Source organism: Octopus bimaculoides, chromosome 1 (assembly GCF_046866305.1).
Source record: "Octopus bimaculoides isolate indiv1 chromosome 1, ASM4686630v1, whole genome shotgun sequence".
Lineage (NCBI taxonomy): Eukaryota > Metazoa > Mollusca > Cephalopoda > Octopoda > Octopodidae > Octopus > Octopus bimaculoides.
The window spans coordinates 111,659,967-111,679,901 of NC_142928.1; the positions used below are offsets into that span (position 1 = coordinate 111,659,967).

The 19,935-nt window shown below is 34.4% G+C and overlaps 1 protein-coding gene across 2 annotated transcripts in view; it reads right to left on the bottom strand.

Annotated features, from left to right (window-relative positions):
• LOC106877988 (multiple epidermal growth factor-like domains protein 8) overlaps positions 1–19,935 on the bottom strand; it is a 695,248-nt gene that overhangs the window by 61,265 nt on the left and 614,048 nt on the right. The window contains exons 29-32 of one of the 2 annotated variants that reach the window (XM_089356139.1): positions 10,063–10,252; positions 5,715–5,846; positions 2,882–3,015; positions 2,556–2,676 (exon numbers count right to left, since the gene is read on the bottom strand). In XM_089356139.1, coding sequence (XP_089212265.1) covers positions 2,556–2,676; positions 2,882–3,015; positions 5,715–5,846; positions 10,063–10,252 — 577 coding nt within the window. Of the gene's footprint in view, positions 1–2,555; positions 2,677–2,881; positions 3,016–5,714; positions 5,847–10,062; positions 10,256–19,935 lie in introns of both variants that reach the window. The other variant, XM_089356136.1, reaches the window with a different exon arrangement.

Consider the following 19,935-nt stretch of genomic DNA (forward strand, 5'->3'; position numbering starts at 1 on the left):
TATTAGCAGAAATATCCAGGAATGTTTGGGATTTAAAATAAAGCATATGTGTATGCAATATATACATAGATACATATACACAAATATTGTATCAAAATATCATTAAACATTACTGTGAAGATATCATATATGTATAGACACACAAATTGATACATCTATGTAGATAAATGGTAAGTAAAATATAAATCACCTTACTGTATTACAGTTAGTTCTTCTAAGTATTGTCAATGTAATCTTTTTTTAGAACAATTCACTAATTAACTGATTTAAAAATTATTCATTTAATAACTGGTATCAATTCAATTAGAGTATTGTGAGTGGCAATGAAAATCAACAAGTGATGAACTAAAGTATAATAGAGGTGAATTTTTAGAAATGAAATCCATACAACACTCAGCCCAGAATTAAATCTACTATGAAGTTTTTTACAATGTTACTCAATAAATTGTTTGCAATTTATGTATCAGATTCTTTAACTTAATGCACTTTAATAACAGACAAATTGTTAGAATTGTCACCTGATTGTAATAATTCTTGCTGGTCTTTTCTTCAACTACGATGGAGGCATAAAATGTGGGAGGGAAGTCATAACAACAGTATGTATTGAAAAATGTGTAAATGGACTTGATAGATTACTGGATGAAGTCTTAGAGAAATCACATTATTGTTGGTGATACAGCATTCTATTGCAGCTATATGACATGTGATTGTGACTCAGTGACATGTGATGAAGATTCACTCCTGAACTGAAATAGGTTCCCAGCCTCTGTATCATGAATGGATATGTGGACCACTCCTAATGAAAGCCAGAGCTTCCTTCGACAACTACATAAAAAGTATTAAGAAAAAATGTTATTTAGATATGCTTTTATTTTAGTTGTTTACACTATTTTATGCTTGCTTATATTCTTATACAGCCAAAGTTCACAAATTTCCTTATTTAAATTATGAATCATATTCCTTTTGATAATATCAATATGATTACAAAACTTCTTTGTAGAAGATATCTTCTGTTTTGTTGATGCTAAGTTTCAAATTACTGGAGTCCATTGCTCTACTCATAGCAAAGTATAACTGGCTGTATGTAAACATTGGAGAGAGTAAAAATACACCTACATGATCTAAAGTCAGCCCTTGTGCCTTGTTTGTTGTGAATGCATGAGCGGAACCTTTAGGGTTGCAAAAAATCAAACTAAGATTTATCTCTCACTGTTCTATGCAAACAATGCCTGGATGTTCTGGTACCATGGGTTATTTTGATTGACAAAACTGAGATGTGAACATCAGCCGCTTTGATTAGCCATTTTGAATCCTACCCGAGACTATATAACCACACACTATATACTGACACACTTTTTCCATTTTATTTTCACTATTAACCGTCCTTGCGCCCCTCTTTGTACCTATGATGGGGCCACAAACTATATGATGAAAATCCTGAGTTACTGATGGTTGGTGATTTTTAAATAAAAATGCAAAGATGGTTTATCAATATCCACAAAATAATCATACTTTCTGATTTTTTTAATGCTAAAAACCTTCCTGACGACCATCTTTGTAATCCTGAAAAATATCATAACCATTGATCCAGCCATCTGGCAGTGAAGAGGGAACAGACAAAGAGATGAACAGACGGACAGACAAACAGACATAATGCTCATTATAGTAAGATAACAAACCTGCCCATCTACAATGGAAAATACAAGGATAGTATCGCAAATTTAAACACTCTAAATTCATGAACTATATATGGTGGAGGGGGGAATCCAGAATTAATCCTCATCGCTGGAATTTTAATAAAAAAAATCAAAGGTGATTTATTAATAGAAAACTCAATATCCATTAAATAATCATACTTTTTCACATTTTTTTTTTTTGCTAAAAACCTTCCTAATTACCTCCTTCGCAATCCAAAAAAAACATTGTGACCATTGGTCCAGCTATTTGACTGCGAAAAGGGAACAGACAGACAGAGAGATGGACATAATGTCCATTATAGTAAGATATATTATTAGATGCATGGAATTCTTCTAAATATACATAAAAAATTTAGTGATCATTATGGTAGTAACATATGTTGGTATGTTATTTAATGTGGCTATGAATACAAATCTGTAATCTTTTCCAAAACTGCATAGTTTAAGTTAAGGGAAAATATTAGTGTTTACTTAGTACAAAAGAATGTTGCAGTAGACTATGATTGTCATCTCTTTAAATCAAGTTTTTAAATGTATGCCATTTATAACCTTGCCCTCCTTCTCTTCTCTTTCTCTGTCTGTGCCTCTCGCTTCATGTGTTTCTCACTCCCTACCTTTCTCTCACTATTCCACTCTGCTACACAAAGAAACATATAAAAAGATAAAAGATTGAAAAGAAAGACAGAAGGAGGTAGAAAAGGCTAGTATGGAACAATTGTCATGGAATTTATTCAAAGGTAAAAAAATTCAAATGGTCTGAAATAAAAAATAGTGTATTATTATTAATTGTCAAATGAATGATGCTGAATGATGCTGAATGATGCTGAATGATGCTGAATGATGCTGAATGATGCTTACCTGATTCTTATAGCAATCTTCACTTTTCTCTTTATCACATTTTGTCATAGTGTTATTCTTGCAGATGCACCTAGTTCCTGAATTTGTGTCACAATCAAAGGCATGGCCATTGCACATACAGCTGTAATAAAACAATGTATTAAGAAGATATAAAACATTTCAACTACAACAGTTCCTTATTTCAATTGCTGATATACATTGCAATAAATTAAAATATGCAACGAGCTTATTTTAGATACTGCAATGTTATATTAGATTAATAAAATGTAAGTATTGAAATAAATGCAGCATTGTAAAGCAAAAAAAGTCAGAAAAAGAAAACACACGGTCGGCATATGTTGTGAAGTTTCTCTTCCGCCAATCTAAAGTAACCCTTTTTACATCTTTCACAGTGTTTCCCTTCAGTATTGTTTTTGCAGTCTTGACATACAGCCTGATTCTCTTGAAGACCCCCATATTCCTACACAAATGAAGAGAAAGGGAAAAATCTTTAAGTAGTTATTGCATTACCTTTCATAAATTCTTGAAAATATAATTGGCATTGCACAACTTTTGGAGGTGCTTTTTGCATTAAAGTCAATAATAATGATGAAACAATAATGAAGTGAAAGATTGCAACAGCAATTTAAAGGAAAGGACAGCAAGAATTATGACAATGGCAATACATACAATATTCATTAATCTCTTAAAATTTCTTTCATATGAAAATCTAATCAACCAGTATCACTCCTATGAAAAATACATAATCTGAAAGAAGCTGAAGAACAAGCCTATAAATGACAGCTTAATCCTTTCATTACCATATATATTTTGAGAGGCTCTGTTTCTTTGAATTAATTTTAAATAGAACAAAGAATTTAGTAATATAACTTAGATAGCATTAAGCTAGTGTTAGGAACATAAATTATGATAAAGATTTGGTGGAAGGTTTTAATTCAAAACTCAAGAAAATAAGACATTTGTACTACAGAGCCAGAGGCAGTGTCAGCCAGGTTGGTATCGAAAGGGTTAATCAAAGATATAGCAATCAGATCTACTTTACATTGTATCATACTACCTTTAAAAGGGACACAATGTAGTTCTAAATATCTAATACCCAAGAAAATAATGGAAAGATATTGACTGGAAAAACTTTGGTCATACATTTTTGTGAGTGAAGGTTGGTCTGGGACTAAATAACAACAGCACTACATGGCACTAAGATTGAAATGGATAAAGGAAAGCTCTGAAAAAATTACTCCTGAAATTACCAAGAAAAATTTATATCATCTAGATTTATCTACACCTGTGAAATCAATTTACATTATTTAACTTTAGAATATAGACTATTAAATAAAGCATCTCCAGTACAATATGTGCAAGTATGAAACAGAATTCATGGTTATGAGTCATCACTGACAATGCCTTCAGTAAAAGAAAATGTGCACAGATATAGGTTATGTTGAAAAGAGCATTAAGGCTTAGTAATGTACACTGCAATAGTTTGGTCAAAATAGAACTGAAATTGAAATTTGTTTTCTTTCAAAATGAAGCTAAATGCAATTTCAGCAAAAATTAATTCAATATTATTACATTTAATTTCTTAAGCTATCCTACAAGTTATTTAAAAATGTTTTGAGTAAATGTATATTTTCTTTCAAAAACTTATAAAATACAAAATCTGTAAGTTTAAAATATAAGCATCATTATTATTCTTATTTTATATCTGATTTCCATGCTAATATGGCTTGGGTGGTTTAATAGAATTCAGTGAGTCACATCTCTGTTGCAGATTTGACAGTAAACACTATTACTAAATACAAACACTTTATAATTTTTGAAAAATTGTTTGATATCTTTTATGTAAAAGGTACCTCAAAGCTAAAGTAGTTAAAATCATTCTAAAAAAAAAAACAAGAAAAAATAAAACAATCAAGTTTGTATTGACAAGACAAAAATCGAGGTATTCAGTTTTGACAGAGTATATGATTGAACAGTAATATGCTAGGTTTTTTTACTTGGATGTCTTGTACAATTATTCAAGCAGCATGCAACGAATAGAATGATTCAATAGTTATGATGATGAAACACACCTAAAGAATAGGTATACACTTCATGTGGTTTTCTATACATATACAAGGAAGGCTTTGAACACATTACAAAAAATAGGATACTAGTGATGCCTATATTTTAAAGTTATAGATTGTGTATTTTATAACTTCTAAAAAAAGAAAAAAATATATTTCATCAAAATATTTTGAAATAGCTTGCAGGATGGCTTACACAATGTAAGTTAATCTATTTCATATCATGTTTTCATTTCTCAAAAGTCCAACAGCAAGTGAAAGAAATCCTATCAGCAAAAATTTCATTGATTACTTAACTCAAATGTCAATGATTAACCACAAAACATTTTTTTTTACAGCTTTACCAATTGCCAGTTTTTATTAGTATAAAAATTGCTGAAATTCTTTTATTTTCATTGCAACTCTATAGAGGATAAAATTTTACACTTCTAGTAATCAAGTGATCCCTAAACAAACCAAAATATTGATGAATGATTGGAAATAAACAGAATAGTAATCAGTCACAGTTTTCATTTCAATATGATACTACAAATTAAAAAAAACAAAAAAACTTCAAGTAGTTAATTTCGAAAATATTAGATATTTTCCTAAAGTCATAAAAGCCAAATGCCAAACTTCTTCCAAAGTTGCTTGCAAACAAATCAAACTCAGCAATCATTAGAAATATGATATTCTGCCATTCTGATAGTGTAATGACATTTGGAAAATTACTTTTGATCAGTCCAAAACCTAACATTATTCCAAAATTACACTATTCAACAATAAAGTAGAAATAGAATATTAATGAACAACAAGAGGTCATCATAATTTGATTTTGCTCTTTTACTTACATACAATGAGTTGATAATCTTAATTTAAAGTTAGCCAGGAAAATCTCAGCAAACAGATTTTTAGTTTAAGCAAATTTTTTCATTGAACATTTGGTATAAGTAATCTGTATGTTGATCTTACTGTATAATAAACAAGACTAACACAAATTATTTTATGAGCAAAGTGACATTGAATTTAATTTAAGAATACATTCAATTGTAACAAACTTTAAATCAATGATTACCCCATAACAAAACAACAGGAAAATATATTTATAACTTACATCATGATCTTTTCCTTTAACTTCCGTGCAATTTTTGGTATGGTTATTGCAATAAATAAAACAAGATATGCATGTACCTCCATTTCGAGGATCACCTACATAGTTAGATATGCACTTCTCGCAATTATCACCCTATGAAATGAAATTAAAATGATTTAATTTACTTTTGTGTACTGTGAAAATTTTCATTAAAATGGAAAATATGTAAGCATGTTAAAAGAATATCAAAATAATTCCATCATAAGCTATGTACGATGGTAGCACACATTGTGCATATGATATGCATAATATACAGTACTAAAAAAATCCAGTTAAATAAGTTCCAAAAGTCAGTGAATATAAGAGATACAGAACATTAATATCAACTTCATCACCATTTTAATGTCTGCTTTTCCATACATGCATGGAGCACATTTACTTCATTTGGAGAGGTTTTTATTTATAGCCAGATGCCCTTCTTGTCCACTAATCCTTACTTGTTTCCAAGCAAGGAAATATTTTCCAATAGCTAGAGATGTTTTCTGAGAAGACTGAAAATGAGAGACACTGCTTGTGTGATGGAGAGGCTCATTTAGAACTATCATGTAGTGTCAAGACAAGAACACAGAAACATGTGTAGACCCCTATATATACATAAATGTAAGCTGAGTTTCTTTCAGTTTCCATAGAAGAAATTCATGTACAAGACTTCGGTTAGTTCAGGGCTCATAGTAGAAGACACTTGCCAAAGGTACCACACAATGGAACTGAACACAAAGCCATATAGTTGGGAAGTGAACTTCTTAACTAACCTGGTATGGCTGTACATACACTATGAACTTATTTAATTTAAGTGCTATTAAACATATATTTGTGACTGGAGGAAAATATTTTGTATATATTCTTTTACTATTCTACTGGTTTCTGTAACTGAATTACAGCCATGCATCAACACTACATTTAAGGGATTTAACTAATGATATCAGTCCTGGTGCTTATTTTAATCTGTTACCTATTTCATCAGTCTACTTTTTTTTATTTGTCATTAAGTTCAAAGCATGTGTGTGTATAAACATAAGGGTGTGTCAGTTTTTTTAGGTCATTCATATGAATTTAGAAAAAGACATATAGCTCATCAAAGAAAAGTTTTATTTGAAAACAAGTTGGTACAATTCATTTTGAGAATCCTTTTATCATACCCATTCAATGAATCCATCATTAACATCAATGGATGCTTCAATACAGGGTCAGAAGCATTGACATGGCTGAATCAGAAGTTCTTTATCAATGCTGGACATAGTGTCGGTTAAGACAGACTTGAGAGATTGTATGGTGTTATGAAGATGTTGACTGACCTCTTGCTTCACTATGCTCTATACATATAATAATCCAGTGGGTTGAGGCCTGGTGAACTCCGAGGCCAGCTGTCTGAGAGGACATGAGAATGAAGATTGGCATGCATCCATGCTTGTGTTGTCTTATGAGACAGCTCAGAGTTTTGTTTTAGGAAGTATGGTCTTCCATTGCATACTTTGTCTATCTAGGGCCCAACAATTTTCTCCAATGCCCCTATGTAGATAGCGACATTCACTCTTATGTCCTGTGAAAAAAAACGAAGAGCATAACACTTCCCTCATTGCTGATTCTCAAGACTTTCACAGTTGCTGGGAACTTAATATGTATGACCATTGATACCTCATTCAGGTCTTTGCATAACTATCTTCAGTTTACCTTTTGGTCCTGAGTGAAGCTTTTCTCATCAGAGAAAAACCAGAGCATTCCAGCCTCTGATGTTTTAACTTGTTTAGAAAGCACTTTGCATGGATTGAATGATTCCCTCTTTTGTCACATCCAACATAAACTCACAACTCAAGAGCACCAGAATAGGTACGACACAGAATTTGAGGTTAATAATAAAGAGAAGATCATAGAAGCAAAAGAAGATATCATCAAAGAATTCAGCAAGACTGAGTTTACTGACATCATTAATAGAGAACCACTGTCAAAGTTCTTGAAAAACAAAAAAACAACAACATAATCATGATATATAATGTTGCTCTTACACAGATCTTAAGTAATAAGAGAAATGACCTAACAACCTTAAATAACCTTATCTATTCCACTGCTAAAGTCGTAACTGCTCAACTAGGTATCAGGACGACACAGAAAAGGACCAACCATGTCAATAGACCTAAGTGGAAAGTAGCAATACAAAAAGAGATCGAATCTCAGTGGATGGATGTTCTCAATGAAGCTGCTAGAGGACTAAATTTTGAGATGAAATGAGGTAGAAAAATCTAGCAAAATTATAAAATCTTTGATTTTATAAACCTCCCTGCAACCAAGGAACAATTGAAACAATGAATACAACTGAAAGCCCAACGGTTTAGAAGGTATGAGAAAATAATCAAATATCAACAAAACAAGATATTCAAGATGGATGCAAAGAAATTTTGTAGGGAAATTGGCAAAAGTAAGATAGAAATAAAGGAAACACCCAAGACTGTGGAAATGGAACAACAAAAAAGAATATAATGATAAAGCTGACTGGACAGAATTAGACTGTATGAAGTTGAAGAGCAAAAATTGGAGGCAATAGGAACAGAAGAGCTAAGATGTATTCTTAGGAAGTGTCACAAATGGTAAACCCCAGGACTGGACCGAATTCTTAACTTCTGGCGAAATTGTCTGACAGAAGTACACCAAAATTTTGCTGCATGACTGATGTCATCCAAAACCCAGAGCAAATACCTGCCTTGCTGACTGAAAGAACAACGTATCTTCTACCAAAAACTGAAGACACAAAAAATCCAAAGAACTACCGACCAATAACATGTCTCAACATCACTTACAAGATACTCACATTCATATTAACTGACAGAATATACGCTTTCCTTGAATAGAGATCTATCCTTCCACAAGCTCAAAAAGGCTATAAAAAGAATTCTTATAGGTGCAAAGATCAATTACTCATAAAGAAAATGATTGCAGAAAATTGACGGAGCAAAAAGAACCTGAGTATGCATGGATTGACCACAAGAAAGTGTTTGGTAGTGTCCCACATAATTGGATACTCAAGGCCCTTGAGATATTGACAAAGAGCTAGCAGGGTTGCTTACATCTGTTAAAGAATTCAGTAATGACATCAGGATGGACTTTGGTCTTGATAAGTATACTAAACCAACTTTCATAAGAAGTAAGCTCAGGCAAACATCTTCCATGAAATTAGATACCGACGCCTGACCCACAAGAAAATTACAAATACCTGGGGATAAATGAAAGAGATGGTATACAACATGCTACCATGAAGGAAAAAATAAGAAAGGAATATTACAGGAGAATAAGACTCATACTAAAAACTGAACTCAACTCGAAAAAATCACATCGAAGCCATTAACACCCTGGCACTTCCAGTAGTTCAATATAGTTTTAACATCATTAGCTGGAATCTTACAGAGCTTCAATGCCAGGACAGGAAGACAAGAAAACTACTAACTTCTAAGAACATGCATCACCCAAAATCTAGATTCAAATAAGCGTGACTGGAAGAATGAATATATAAATCTCCTAAGATGATAACTAAGAAAAAAATCTATGTATATTTTAAATGTCTTTTTATTTTCCTTGAAATATTACCTACTGAAGAATACAAATTTGACCATTATGATGTTCTGTTTATGAATATCTTGGTCCATTTGCAAGAAACAATTGCATAGGAATATACAAACTAAAATCCATTTTAATATCCAATCTCCTTCATTTCATAAATATGAATGAATTTGTTGAACTTTGTTTAATAAGACACAGGATCATCCAGATCAACTTGCCACTTAGACATTTATTTCCCATCAATTCTTGGAGAATTTACCTGCAAATAATGCAGGACAAACAAGCCAAAGACAATATTATGTATGCACACAAACATCCCAAAGAAAGAAGTGAAAATGACAAATAAATGCAATTCCATTTTACTTGGAATGCTTCAAGGAGTTTCATACTCTTAAAAAATATTAAATTTAGGAACCTAACATTTTTTTATTGCTTTTTTGTCATTACTTTTATAACCAAAGAAAGTGTTTGTACTTATTTAAAATGAAAATATGTATAAAAATTACCCATAAGAAAAAAGTTTTTGGGTTTTGTTTTTTCTCCATTTGGCACAAACACTTATGCAACCTTTTTCCCACCATATAAGATTAACTCTTAGTTGATGCAACATTTTCATCTTTCACTTGCTTACGTTGTGGATGAAGGTTATAGCTGTACCATGAAAATGTCAGAATCATGGAACAAAAAAGTCATTAATTATATAACAGCCAATCAATTACCTTTTTTTAAATGTACCAATAACTAATTAAAATTTTCTCACCATTGTATTATGAAGACATCCTAAACAATTACCAGTATCCTTTTCACTTTTACACTCACTGTGAGAATTACAGGAACATTCCACAGAACAGTTGCTGCCAACCCATCCAAAATTACATTTACATTGGTTAGGACTTGTACAAATACCATGAACACATCCTTGTGTACAAACAGGTTCGCAGATTTGGTCCCTGCTAAGATAAGATGAAATAGTTTACAGCTTTATTTATTTTTTGAAATAAAAGAAAATATTCTCTTTATGAAACTATAAAGTAACTTAAAATATTTTTGTACTAATGGATTGTGCATTCTGTGACAAACATTTTAAAAAAATGATCAAATAATATATCAGGTCATTAAGAATGAAATGTCCGATTTTCTTATGCACCAAGTTTGACAGTTGATAACTCTAATGTTTTATCCTGACAATTCTTTGTTTTACAACATTCAAGAGTTACATCATTACTTTTTGAAACGCAATTCATGGAGTCTGATTATATAGTGAGTTTTCTCTTGTAAATAATTTTTTGTGAACCCATGGATAAATCAAAAATTCATGTTCTTTATGAATATGAGTTCTGTCATGGAACCAATGCATCCCAGACAGCTCGAAACATCAATGAGGTGTTTGGTGAAGATGTGACGAATGAGCGCACTATACATCAAAGGTTTGAGAAGTTCCACTCTGGTGACTTTACTCTTGAAAATCAGCCCTGTGATAGACCTAAGGCCAAGGTGGATAATGATGAGCTGGAAACTGTAGTGGAAGCAGATACATCTCAAACTATGTGCAAGTTAGCAGCAAGGTTTGATGTTTCGATTCCAACAAAATTGGACCATCTGAAACAAATCAGCAAGATAAAGAAGCTGGACAAGTCAGTACCACATGAACTGAATGAGCATCATGTCTTCTTGAAACTTGCTGTTCTTTTCTGTCATGTCATAAAAGTGAACCATTTTTGCATTGTATTGCATTGTGTGGTGAAAAATGGATTATTTTCAACAATAGCAAGCATTCTGCACAGTTGTTGAATAGAGACGAAGTGCCAAAACACAATCCAAAAAAGAAGATTCACCAGAAAAGGCTAATGGTATCTGTTTGGTAGTCCAGCACTGGTGCCATCCACTACAGCTTCATGAGACCTGGTAGGTCAATTACAGCTGAGGTATACACCAACCAATTGGATGAAATGATGAGTGAACTTGCAATTAAACAACCAAGATTGGTCAATACAGACAGGCCAATTCTTTTGCAAGACAATGCTTGACCACATGTACAAAGAATGCTACTCAAAGTATAAGAACTGAACTTGGAAGTACTCTTTCATCCACCATATTCACCAGACCTTGCGCCAACTGGCTATCATGTTTTCCAGGCATTAGACAACAAACATTTTGCAAGGAAAAAACTTCAAATTTGAAAAAGATGCAAAAACAGCCTTTCATGATTTCATCACCTCTTGCTCTCCAGAATTCTTCCCTGCCAGAATAAATAAGCCACCGATAAAATGGCAAAATTGTGTTGATAATTTAGGTGCATACTTTAATTAACTGCAATGCTCTTTTGTTGAGGTAAAGTAAAATAAACTTTCAGTTCAAAATCTGACATTTCATTCTTAAAGGCCTGATACAATACAATTATTTTTAACAATATGATGCAATTATTTTTAAAAAATTAGAAAATTGGAACCAAATTCTCCTCAAATATTCTTCATTAAGAACTTAATTAAAATGTCAAATTCCCATTTGTTTTGTGATATTTATAAGCAATTTAATTATTTAAAACAATTATTACCTCCGACTTAGTGAAGGTGGAGGTATTGTTTTCAGTCGTGTTTGTTTGTTAGTCCGTGGACAAGATATCTCAAGAACCACTGGATGGATTCAGATGAAACTTTCAGGGATGTTTAGTCTCATGACTGGCACAGACTGATTAGATTTTGAGATCAATCCGGTACCGGACAAGGATTCTGAATTATTTTTCCCTGTTTTTTTACTTTACATGTATATGTAAAATTTCACATAGTTCTCTTGTACATGCACATACATACACACACATTTTCAGCATTGAACATTACAATCCCATGTCCATTGTACACACACACACACATGTATGCAAACATGCCTGAAGTGTGAGTATATGTGTGTGTAAAAGAGCTTTTACACACACATATACTCACACTTCAAATGTCATTAATTGGCTTTTGCACTCCTTAAGTTCCTGTTGCATTTTAACCAGTGTTTCCAAAACTTTTACATAGTGACTCTCAAAGACTTATTGACATGTATGCACTCAAGTCATGCAAATATTTTTATTACCCAGATGACACACACACACCATTACAAACACAGCCTGCACATTCCATGACTCCCATTGGGTTCGATCAGGTACCAGAGAAGGTATATGGATTATTTTTCCATTTGAGAGCGATCCGGTTTGTTTTTAGTATTCTCGTTTGTCAGAGCAGTTGATTTTATTTCAGATATTCTCATTTAAAAAATCATCTCTAGTTAATCATTGAGAGGATGTTGGTGTTGCTTTGGCTGAGGTTTGTGCTGAGTGCTCTTGTCATTATTCAATTTGACTCAGGTTTGCTCTTATTTCTGGTAGAATTTATGTGGGTAGCGGGTTACTGCCTATAACCTTAGATATTCACAAGCTTTCAATAAACTTTCAAGTGCACAAAACCTTTCTGGTAATCTTTTGGCATAACATTGGTCCACTTGTCATCCATGTAGGGACATGACTCTGCTGCATGCATCCATCCAGGTGTGCAGTGATCCTTTCATGCAACTGTGTAAAAGTTTTCAGCCAATAACCTTGTACTCCATCCAGACCAGGTCATTTCTAATTTAGCATTTTTTTAAAACTTCAGTCACACTGAATACAAATCAATTCTGACATCTTTTTGTCTTGGTACAGTTGCAAGTTGTCTCTCTGTATTAGCCATTCTGCACTTGTTTCATGTACACTAGCCTGTTCCAAAGTTCTCCCCACAAATACTTTACTTTCTTTTGCATCAGGAATCACTTCCTAATGTTGTTCTCCCATCTTCATCATCTCTTTGTGACAATTCTTCATGTACTGTTTGCATTCCCCTTTCTACTAACATATACTGTCCATTCTGTTTTCTGACTACTACCTTATTCTTGAGCTCTCCTCTCATTATTCTATTCAATAGCCCCAGTTCTTTCTTCACATTCTCTTCCTCCAGTTTGGTTCTTTCTTTCCATTCCCCTTATTTTCCTCAACAGTCTTCTGGTTGGATCCTATTAGTTTAGCTACAACATTGGTTTGTTTCACTACTGCTCTCTGTTTTAACCAAGCTTGACATACCATTTACTTTGTCAGTGGCTATCTTTACTTTTCTTACGTCAATATACCTTACATTTAGTGGCACTTCATTGTTCACACAAAACATTTTACTTTGCAACATTTCTGGAATCTTCTCTTCATTGTTTGAGTCTTGTACAACATTTCCTGTTGTACAAATGTGCAATATTTGCTGTTTGACCAGTTAGATCATTTTCATCAGCATTCTCAGGCACATAACAATTTCCTCTTTTTCATTTTCTTCATCTCTCAGCCAACATTTAATCACATTCTTGTTTAACTCTTTTTGCCATTTCATTTTTCTCCCTCTGCACTTTTGTCTTTGATTCTGATCCTGATCAATGGCTTAATGACAACTTGTCAAAGCTTGATCAGACATTCCATGCCTGTCATGTGCAATGTCCTCCCTGTTGACAGTTCCAGTCATTAATGCAGTTATGATTATTACTTGAAGTTGACATCAGTCATTCTGAGGTACCATTTATAAGGTTGTGCAATCACCAGTACTTTTATTGTGACACAGTCACTAGATGGTAACCGACTAAGGCACAGAGAGTTCACACCTACTCTCATATACACTCTACTGGATGGCTGTTGACTCCCACGAGTTCATCCACCCTTTAATGTGTGTAGATTTTCTTCCTGCAGGGTGTCCAACTACCACTCTCCTCACCAAGCATGCTCGATCAGTTAGCTGGTTTATTTGCAGATCCGACCATTAGTATATTTATTTTAAATCTAATTACAGAATACATTCACCAACATTGGAAGCTTGCTAGACACTCCCTCCAGACCAACGCAATAAGACAAGTACAAAATAGACAACTGATAGTCCTCTCCTCGCCAGTTACCATCATCACTGCTTGGTCTAATACCTTAATATTCTTTACTAACATTATCATTACCCTAGTTATCATAATTATTATTACTATCCTCACCACAACTACTACCACTGTCGTCATTTTTACTAACACCAACACTTTTACTATCTCTATTATTACCAATTTCATCACTACTATCACTATTTTGTCAATCTTTACCACTATCTTGATCAAGATTTCTGGTGTGGATGGCAGGAGAATGGGATTGGGTGTGTACATTGCTGAAACACAAGCAAGTTTTCAATGTTGCAGATACAAATAAAATACAATGGAAATTTAACATATCTGAAATTTCATGAGAAAAAGAAAACAAGTTAAAAAATGTATTTATACTGTTATTCTACATAGAAAAGGAGTAAACAAATGATTTTATCTAGCCATTAAATTCTTGCTTGCACTTCTATCAGTACAAACAGTGACCATAAGGGCCAAGTGAAAAAGAGAAATGATGTATGAATACTAAAATATCTAATACTATTTTAAAGTGAGACAGAGAGAGTCAGCAAGCCTTCCAAAGTTGATTAGAAAGAAAATCGTATGCAATGCATTTTGTATTCAACTTCAAACTAAGCATTATTATTATTTAGTCTCACTTTAATTGCATACTTTCACTGCACAACTAAGTGTGACTCAGTGCACCTTGGGTATGTACTGTGGTTTGTTTCAGAGCTATATTTTAATATATCTTATTTTTTACTACATTGAGAGTGGTCTTTATAGGATGTGTGCAGTGCCTAGCAGTGCTATTTTCTCTATGCTATAAACATATAAATATATATATATATACATACATACATACATACATACATACATACATACATACATACATATATATACACACACACACATATATATATATTATATATACACACACACACACACACATGTATATAACAATATGAATAACAAGAATGGAGAAAACCATATCCTTAATTGATGATTACACCTTACATTCCCAATGATCAATTCTATTATGCCAGTATATTCAGATATAGAAAAAGATACAAAATACCAGTCAAATCAATATATCTGAAAATTTACACTAACACATTGTTATCAAGTGTCAGTGCCAGTGTCAATGCTAGTGTCGAGTAGCTAGTGCTGATGCCATTGTCGCATAACTTGCACCCATGCTGGTAGCAGTGAAAAGCACCCTTCAAACTTTGGGCCTCAGGGAGGCAGTGACAAGTGATCAAGACCTTTGGTGATATACCATACTTGAAAAGACTTGTCAAGCCAAGTGAGATCATAGTTGTGGCCAATGCAGTTGTTATGCAACTGGTACCTGTGCCGGTGGCATGTGAGAAGCACCCACTCACTCTTGGAGTGGTTGGCATTAGGATGGGCATCCAGCCATAGAAACCATGCTAAATCAGATTGGAACCTGGTGCATCTCCCCATTTACCAGTTTTCAGACAAACTGTCAGACCCATGCTAGCATGGAAAACCTACATCAAATGATGATGACGATGAATGTTACCAAAGTAAACCAAAACAAGTTAAATTTCAAACAATTGAAAATAATATCTATATTACATGAATGTAAACACAAAGAACATTAAGAAGAAATATAATATTCTAATATATATAATTGAAAAGGTGTTAAGAATCCATACAAATCAAAAGTTATGGTTAAAAAGTAAAGGTGGAAGCAAATGTTCTTAACTATGCACAAAATATGACAACAAACTGTTTTTAATTTCCAATTTTTTCATATTCACCAATTTTTGACTTCTAGTTTTTAATATTTGATAAATTTCATTAGTTTTTAACCCAGGAAACGCCGGGTATTTCTGCTAGTATTTTACAAAAGTCATTCAATGTAACAAATATAAAACAATCTTTAAACATACTTTTGAGTTCTTTGAAACAAACTGTCTCCACCATCACTTTTTAACAAACTAACTAACTGTCTGTCTGTCTTCGTCAGAACGCAATGTAAATTTTAGTGCCTACCTGCAGGCAATGCAGGTAGGCACTAAAGTCTACCCTGTGGAGTGTTGTGAAAGACCCATCACAGCTGCAGATGACCATCACTCTGCTCAACACAGATTTGAAAATTTTGGCTAAGGTGCTAGCTGAGAGATTGGCGCTTGTCATCGAGAAACTAGTCGACAAGGTGCAAACATGCGCTGTGCCGGGCAGAAGTATCCATGACAACCTCCACCTCATGTGCTACATCATAGACTGGGTAGTTAAGGAACCTGGCATGGGTGGGGCACTGATCAATATGGATCACTCCAAAGTTTTCGATAGGGTAGACCATCAATACTTGGAATCTATCCTCAGGACAGCTGGTTTCACTCCCGTCTTTCATGATTGGATTGTGCGAATGAGCATCTGTCTAAACCATTTCACATCATGCATTTGGTCCATCAGGGATGCCCCCTCTTGTCACTTCTGTATGTATTGACTCTTGAGCCACTACTGTGGAAGCTAGTGATGCTGAGAGGCATCCCACGAGAACTGAAATGTAGGAGAAGTGTGCTTGCACATGTGGACGATGTCACTGTCATGGTGTAAAGCCACAGGTTTATTGACCTGGTCTGCGAGACACTAAATGAATACAAAGCGGTAATGGGAGCAAAAATTAACCTGGAAAAGTCAGTGGGTTTGAGGCTCAGCACCTGGAGAAACAGGCCCATGCTGTCCACTAGTGTTGCCATCATGGGACACTAGACTGATGGACCAGTTTAGACCAGACCTCCAAATGAAGAAGAACTGGGATGAGATTACAAGTAGGGTAGCCATTCTCACCAAGCAATGAGCAGAGAGAAGCTATCCCTAAAAGGTCAGGCAGAGGTAGCGAATGCGTACATTGCATCCGTCATCTATTATTACCTGACTATCATGCCTTGTCCTGACCCTACCATCACCAAACTGGAATGCATACTCTTCTGCTTTTTGTGGAAGGGAAACATTCTGATGGTTAGGCAATCCATTTGCTGTCAAATCGCACTAAATGGAGGGCTGGGCATGCCATAGTTGATGATGCACAGTCATGTGCTGAGACTGCGACATCTCCAGCACTTCGTAGATGATGGTGAACAGGTGTGGTCGCCATTTGTGAGACACGCTTTCCCACAACTCATCTCTTTGGCCGAACTGCAGTCATAGATCAAACAGAGACTGAGACTAGGCACCATGAGTGTTGCTATGCTCTCAAGCAACTCTGCCACCCAGGACCAAACTTGTGCAACTCTACTTCCACAAAAGTGTTCCATAGAGTATTAGTGGAGGGGAGGTGTGACAACGTTCTTGGGGAGAATCTGGGCATTGATGAGGAAAAGCTGTCCTGCCTCTAAGGACCACTTTCAGGCCGGGACCTATGGACAATCACCAGAGATCACTGGCCTGGCAGTGCTATTGGGAAGCACTGCTTGTTTGAGATAAGCTTTACAGACACGGTTCAAGAAACACTGAACCAACCTGCCCAAGATGTGGTCAGAGCAACGAAACCGTTCCGCACACACGCGTATAGTGTCCAACTATTTCAGACCTGTGGATTTATGTCCAACAGCTGCTATCATGTGTAGGACAAATTCGGTTATTGGCCGAGTTTATCATGAATATTGCCCCACCACTTTCCTTTAACTAGGAAGGCAGAGCAGTTTTCACCATACTGGTGGCTATGATGAAAGAATATGTGAATGCATTTGAAAGGTTTAGAGACAAACACTTTCCTCTCTGGCCAATCGCTCATCAACTTTTTCAAGTAACACATGAAAAGGAAGGTGAGAATAGAGAGGGAAGCTTTGTTTCATGAAAGTTTCAATAAAAGGTGGATGAATGTAGCAAAGATTGTAAGCGTGAATGACGAAACTACTTTGAGCATGAACTTGTAAATCCAAAAGAGAGAGGGAGAACACTTTGCTCTCGTGCTCTTTCCCTGCCTGAGGTTATCATGGTCTTTTATGTAGGCTTTTCTTTCCACGGATAAACCTAATCTGTATTACATTTTTACTCCCCCTTTTGGGAACTTTATTATAAACAGAACATTGTTATTTCACTGTTTACACGTCCCAAATGCTTTCGATCCCTTCTGTTTGTATTTTTTTTTTCCGAAAAGAACAGTTCTGCATAGTATTGTCCCCTCTGTATTTGGCCCTGCGTGGGTAAGAGAGAGAGAGAGAAAGAGAGAGAGAGAGGGAAACTGACTGACTGACATATCCATATATATATATATATATATATATATATATATATATATATATACTCTTTTACTTGTTTCAGTCTTTTGACTGTGGCCATGCTGGAGCACCGCCTTTAGTCGAGCAAATCGACCCCAGGACTTATTCTTTAGAAGCCTAGTACTTATTCTATCGGTCTCTTTTGCCGAACCGCTAAGTTACGGGGACATAAACACACCAGCATCGGTTGTCAAGCGATGTTGGCGGGACAAACACAGACACACAAACATATATATATACATATATACGATGGGCTTCTTTCAGTTTCCGTCTACCAAATCCACTCACAAGGCTTTGGTCAGCCCGAGGCTATAGTAGAAGACACTTGCCCAAGATGCCACGCAGTGGGACTGAACCCGGGACCATGTGGTTGGTAAGCAAGCTACTTACCACACAGCCACTCCTACGCCTATTATTATATGTATTTATATTCTCTTAGTTAATAATTAACTCTGACAAAATAAATTGGTTAACAGATACCAGGGTAGCAAAGATCACAAAATGACTGTGGTGTAACTCCTGTTTATGAGGTAGAAACTCCCTGTTATTTTGGGTATTTGAGTAAATATAAAAATTTAATAAATGGAGTAATACGCATATGTTAAGCACATTCTTTTATTTCTGACATATGTTTCGAAGATTACAAATGGTTCCTTCCAAAGGAATAAGTGATGTTGATAAAGATGTAATCTTCTCTTCAGGTAGATACATAGGATCCAACTTAACCGTAAGACATTTTATCCGAATGTGATAACTGTGGGTAGAGAAGATTGCTACGTATCTCTAACCACAGTTATCACATTCGGTTAAAATGTCTTACTGTTAAGTTGGATCCTATGTATTTCCCTGAAGAGAAGATTACATCTTTATCAACATCACTTATTCCTTTGGAAGGAACCATTTGTAATCTTTGAAACATATGTCAGAAATAAAAGAATTCATCTAACATATGCGTATTACTCCATTTATTAAATTTTTATATATATATATATATATATATATATATATATATATATATATACCAGCTGTTGTAACTTTTGCTTGATTAAATTTCTTTCTGAATCTTACGGATGACATCATGTTCGAGGTACTTTAGCAGAGGTATTCGATAATTCCTGGGTTAATTGGAGTGTAGTTCAATTGCACACAAATGCCTATTAATTTTATAATATCCCCCTGCTAATGTGCAATTATTGAATTTTTGTCAACTCTACATGCTGCATTCAACTTATGGACATGAACTGTAATCACGTGTAACATATCTTAAAAATCGATAGTCTCTGAAAAAAGCTGATACATGCTTGTGCCCTTCTGATTCCTTTAGAATTAAATTAAAACCTTTACCGTCTCCCCTACCACAAAATTTGCCCAAATCTCAAATTTCATTAAAATCTGATGAAAAATATAAAACTTATGCCCCAAAATAAAATCCCTATGGGTATTTGCACACAAAAAGCCTATTGATTTTG